The 6,000-nt window shown below is 34.4% G+C and overlaps 1 protein-coding gene and 1 long non-coding RNA gene across 3 annotated transcripts; one reads left to right on the top strand and one right to left on the bottom strand.

The window, feature by feature from the left end:
• Positions 1-1,092: 1,092 nt before the first annotated feature.
• On the bottom strand, positions 1,093-2,632 carry LOC116655185. 2 transcript variants are annotated; one of them, XR_004310343.2, is made up of 3 exons: positions 1,731-2,632; positions 1,293-1,339; positions 1,093-1,178 (listed from the first exon to the last, which is right to left on the bottom strand). It is a non-coding gene; the product is annotated as an uncharacterized LOC116655185 (long non-coding RNA). The 2 variants fall into 2 exon arrangements; XR_006507647.1 differs by having other exon boundaries at positions 1,941-2,629.
• LOC6503823 (protein unc-119 homolog) lies at positions 2,622-5,536 on the top strand. Its single transcript, XM_001963636.4, has 4 exons — positions 2,622-3,027; positions 3,381-4,006; positions 4,319-4,491; positions 4,812-5,536. The coding sequence occupies exons 2-4, from the start codon at positions 3,489-3,491 to the stop codon at positions 4,928-4,930; spliced, it is 810 nt and encodes a 269-aa protein (XP_001963672.1). The 5' UTR covers positions 2,622-3,027; positions 3,381-3,488; the 3' UTR covers positions 4,931-5,536.
• Positions 5,537-6,000: the final 464 nt, after the last annotated feature.

The raw sequence follows: 6,000 nt of genomic DNA, 5'->3' as shown, positions 1-6,000 counted from the left end.
CGAGCACATTCGATCTCAAGTTTGAGATGCATTATAAGATTATTTATGGGAAGTTTTGGAAACAAATTTTTTTTAATAAATATGCTGTATGTATGTATGTATGTCTGCCCCCATAAATTTAGCCGAAGGATACATTTGTAAGCGTAAAATCTTGTCAATTGCCCCTAAAACTTTTTTGATGTCGAAGGTTAAAAGGAAAGTAACTCTTCAAAAACAAAAAGTTCAAGTCCTCATAGAATAACACTATAAAAAAGGTTCTCTTTGAAAGATTCTCAGTGTGTTTGGTTGATTGCATGTAGCGTCGATCTGGGATACTTACAATTCACTCTCTCACAAAATCTTACAGATATATGTATGTATAAAAAGTCTTATGTATGTATGTACATATAGTGGAATCGGGACTCCATGTCAGCACGGAGGAACAATAAAAAACACTGCTCGGCACAGCAACAACAATACGTTCGTGTCACAGACAAGATAAACGGAACGGACCGAAGTGTACACATTCGCACACACACTCTAACAGTGATATACGGGAGTGTACCTAAATATGTACTAAAAGGGACCATAGATACAGCAAAGGTGAAGTGCATATATTATTTGGATTGTCAAATCTTACCAAATATTTGATCAATTATGTGAATTTCGATTTCAATTTAATAAAATATATTTTAAGATTAAATATATTATTAGACTTACAAACACCGGATTAATGTATCTAAGCAATAGTTTATATTTTTTTGAATATTTATTATTATATTGTATATATATACAGACTTTACCCTTCAAGAAAGGATATTTGTAAAAATTTTGAATAAGTGTCCGAGTGTATTGTTTTAATATTATTGACCTTAGACATTTATAAAGTCAAACTTCGCATTAAACTTTTTAAATACTATAAATGTGACCGCGATTATATTAGCCCAGCCGCCAGTTACCTTATAAAGGAAAAATACAAAAAAAAAAAGTCGATGGCAGAGCGGCAGAAAGTCGCTGCCAGCTACAGCGGCGACTAAGTCAGGCCAGACAGTCTGTCGCCAGAAAAATCCGCACTCACACATGCACAGGTGAAGTGAGAAAAGAAGGTGTGAAGGGGTGCAAAATTGGTGTGGGTAGAGCCACAGCCGGACTCGCTGCTCACTGTTTTTGTATCTTGGTTGAGAAATCTTCCCGAAAAGCTAAGAGTAAAGGAAAGAAAAATTTGACTTACGTTATTTTCTGATTATTATTTTTCTTAGATTTGCGTCGCAATAAAAAAAAAATGTATGCAAAATATATTTATTAATACTTACATACATGCGTTATGAACATTATGTTATGTAGGTAAGTGCATGCACATCTGTAAATATGAAAATTTGTATGAAAAAGATATATGTAATGTATATAATATGGTCAAGAACTTGTAGGGTATATATGAGAACGTCTCTATCCTCGATCCTAACCCATCGATCTTTTTCGAAAAGCTTATCCGATTACCATTGCTACAAAAAAGGTTCAAAAACAATTATATAACGATTTAAACTTTAAACTGTTTTTGACATAGGTCTTGTGAATCGATGATTTTAATAACAAAACTTTAAACTGTAATTTCATATACATATATTAGAATATGAACAAAAAAAATTTAATGAAATTTGTAGTATTGTAAGGAAAAAGGCTTTTATATGAATCACTTCAAAAAGGATGTATGCTGAAAGTTTGAAATTTTTAATGTGATGAGGATGGATTACCCTGCTTTCTTGAATCGCTTGGATTTTAGAATCCTTAGATCCTAAAACTCTCTTCTTTTATTGCGTTTTTTGGATATATGTATATCAGAAGATATTTGGATATATATGAGAAGAGGTATCAGGCAGGAGGAGCGCAAGCTTGAAACTAAAAAAAAAAACTGTACTAAAGACACAACCGAACACGTTCGTACTGCACATATAGATACTCACCCATACAGGGAAAAGAAAGCCAACTATACAGGAAACGCGGACGCCAAACGGACGGAGATAGAAGTAGCAGTAGAAGCAGGAGATGGTAAAAAGAAGAGGTGGCGGATGGAGGCGCAGAAGATATGGGCAAAGCATATGCGACTTGAAACTTAACACTTCCTTGGCTTTGGCTGCGAATTTTAAAATTTCCACTTAAGGCGACCAATAACATCTCCAGAAAGATGGAGACCCGCAATTTTTACTTCGGAAGAGTTTTACTTAAGTAGATGGTAATAAAAATAGAATTCCGAGTTATTAAAGACTATAATATTTTTAATATAGAATAAGCTTACTATTCAAAACCATAGACTATATTAAACATTTCGTTGTTGTATTATTACATTGTTATAAATGTAAACATTATAACAAACTTTATTAAATATAAGTTAAAATTACTTCAGATTCATAATATATATGCATAAATTAACTTCATTTAAGCGATCTAATATCTTTCGATGTGATATCTGTAATACCTTTTAAGATTTTTGAAAAAATGTCAGCAACATTTTTGAATTTTTTTTATTTTGATTCTTATTTTAATACTTGCTGTGTCGATAGCTGTTTTTACTTAAAATACTTGGTGGTAAGACTTCGAAAGTGTCATCTCAATGCAAAAAAAAACCTTCTGGCAACCCAATGCATATCGATATATCGATTGTAGAGTCTCTGCCTATATTACCAGCTCTAGCAGGCTAGAGCCTGTTAAAATTAAGCAAAATAAACGCTATGTTTGGCGTTAGAGTTGTACGAAGTGTATAGGTTCAAAGTGCCATGCCTGGCTGTGCCTGAAACTGTTAAAGCAGCAGCCACTTTTTGGCAAATAAGCAGCAACTACAAAACACCTGCTAACGCACGCAAGGATAACAGCATACACACACACACACACAGCACAAAGGACGCCAGAAAAAAAACAAACACATAGAGCGCACCTTTTCCTAAATTGGGTCGCGCCTTTGGAGAGCTGTCTGAATATTGTTATTGCTGTTTTACTTGGTTTTGCTGTTGTTGCCTTGGCAGACTGCTAAAATGTTATGGCAACTTGACCGTTGTAAGTATTATTTTCTCTTTTATAAAAACGTTTACTATATTGAAAATAGACGATGTGACTTAACATAACAAAATTCCTCAGCCTCCAATTCCAAATACATAAATATGTATAAAAGCCAGTCTATTTCGCATTTTATAACATTTCTAATATGAAGTAGGCTTGGATCAAAGAAATGCCATCCTCCCGTTACTTGGCATTATTTTACATTTAATTTAAAAAAATTTGTAACGGCACAAAGAAAGATGCTTAATAGCATATGAAATATTTTGATTTTACTAAATGCATATACATATATATATGTAGCCTGCATTTGGTACATATTTTATTAAAAATGCCTATTCTTTTATTTATAGAGTACCCCTGTAAAAACCCTCGAAGGATACCACTATTGTCGCTCAGTTCGGAGTTATTCTTCTCACAATAAAATCTAATTCAGTATAGAACGTGCATTCTAAGTCAAGATGAGCATTGTGGGTAAGCAACTAAATCCCGTTCAATCTACCAGTGTTGCAACCGCCGCCTCGTCCACCACCATCGCGTCCGGCTCTTCTGGTGATAGCAGTGATGCTAACGGAAGTGGGGCCGTAACATCGGGAAACGCTGGCGCTCCTGGAGGAGTACCTTCTGTTGATTCGAAGCGCTTAGGAGGTCCGTTGGGCGCGGAAGGTTGTAATGTTAGTCCCGAGGATGTGCTTCACCTTACCACTATCACGGACGACTATCTTTGCTCCGCCAATGCAAATGTGTTCGAGATTGATTTCACACGCTTCAAAATCCGCGATTTAGAAAGCGGCGCCGTACTGTTCGAGATCGCCAAGCCACCAAGCGAACAATTCCCCGACGGTTTGTCCGTCGAGGAGACGATGCTAGCGGCGGCCGAGGAACTGACGCTGGAGGACACTGCCGATCCCAATGCTGGCCGCTATGTGCGCTACCAGTTTACGCCAGCTTTTCTAAACCTCAAAACAGTTGGTGCAACGTAAGGATACGCCTAAATTTTTAATATAAGAAAAATTTGTTTTGTTATTCAGTTTAGTTTCTAACTTTTTCCCCTAAACTGATTTTCAACTAGTTCCTACTTTTTGTATCTTAAATGAAGATTTATTTAATGAGTTTTTACGGATACTTGATTGCACATCAAAAACATCACATTATTTGAACTATTAATATTAGTTCAAATAAAGTGTTAAAAAACACAAATTTTTTGGGAAAAGACTACAAACTGCAAATAACTAAAAAAGTATTTGTTCTGATAAAGTGCACTTAAAATAACTTTATTATTATTTTCTAGTGTGGAGTTCACCGTTGGAAGCCAACCTGTCAACAATTTCCGAATGATTGAAAGACACTTTTTCCGAGATCGATTGCTTAAGACTTTCGACTTTGAGTTTGGCTACTGTATTCCGTATTCAAAAAACACCTGTGAGCACATCTACGAGTTTCCCAATCTACCACCGGACTTAGGTAAGCAATTATTTTACAGAAATCGGCCCGGTAACTGGAGTTAAATATGTATTATTAAAATTTAAATTTTTTGACTGATTTCTCTTGTTTTTGTTTTTTTTTACAAAACAAATTAAGTATACTTCTATACATTACCACAATTAAAATACACATATCATGTTACTCTTTGAAACAGAAATACTACAATTGTCAAATATTTATAAGAAAAAAAACATGTAAAAATTCAAAGAGTTTATTGAAAGTTTGTGATAGCCTTGATTTATTATTGCGTGAATAACTATCCAATATAACTTTAATATTCATGCATATCTCATTTTCAGTGTCTGAAATGATATCAAGCCCCTTTGAGACGCGCTCGGACAGCTTTTACTTTGTGGAAAACAGACTAGTTATGCATAACAAAGCCGACTACGCCTACGATGGAGGAATTGTAGTGTAGACTTCGAAGACCCCAAGTAAAGGTCTAGAAAACTGAAGAAAACGAACGAGGAAGAGCAGGACTCAATACCTACAACCTATGTAATCTATTGATGGCCAGCGAAGTAGAGAAAACTAATTGATAAAACTTAATAAAAAAAACTATCGAAGACGTAATGAATGACTTATCCCACACTCGAATGCACAGTGACACTACATCATAACACACAATGGAGAACGGTGTCACAGCCATTTCTTTTAGCCTTAGCACAAGACATTTATTAGCCATCTTTGTGTGGTGTATTTGGAAATGCTGATAAAGCCGTAAAAAAGACCCACACTAAGCACGCGAAACTGTGTTCATTATAAATTATTTAAACTTTGACTGTATAATTTTAAGTGCAATGTAATTTTCCCTAATTTTAACATTTGTATTTATTGTTATTTATTCGTAAGTTAAATAATCTACGCCCTACACACTCACCTGAACACATTCTTATATGAATATATATACTATACTATGTATGTTCACATACACAAAATAAAAACAAAAACAATAACACAACATTGTACTTTTTTGTATACAGGATAAAAAAAATATCATCTTAACAGTGGTTGCAAAATTCTAGACTTCGAGTTTTTATTGAAATTAAGTTTTTTTTTGAGATTATTATGTTTTCTTTACCATTTTTGAAGTGGGTCCCCAGAAAAATTCAAAAAATTTTAAAAAATTCTAGTTTTTTCTAGATTTTTATGCAGAATACTAAAGAATCGATGTATAAATCTTTAAAGGTATTCCGCTGAAGAATCGTTCAGAAATTGGCCAGTACGCAGAAAGAGAATCGTTCAAGAATTCCATAACTGCATCCCTTTTAGGGATCGGATAAATATTTCCAAAGATATGGCCTTCGCAAGGGGCCATATGTGCATTGCGGGGGCTTGTCTCGCTTTTCAAGGGGGTCTATCAGAAATTTTTGAAATAAATGTAAAAAAAATTCGACTTCCAGATTTTGATGCAGATTTGAAGAGAATGGTTCCACAATTAAATAACTGCATCCCTTTTAGGAATCGGATAAATATTTCCAAAGATAT

Source organism: Drosophila ananassae, chromosome XL, assembly GCF_017639315.1.
Source record: "Drosophila ananassae strain 14024-0371.13 chromosome XL, ASM1763931v2, whole genome shotgun sequence".
Lineage (NCBI taxonomy): Eukaryota > Metazoa > Arthropoda > Insecta > Diptera > Drosophilidae > Drosophila > Drosophila ananassae.
The sequence above is the reverse complement of the archived record's forward strand: the minus strand, read 5'-3'. Positions and strand labels throughout refer to the sequence as shown.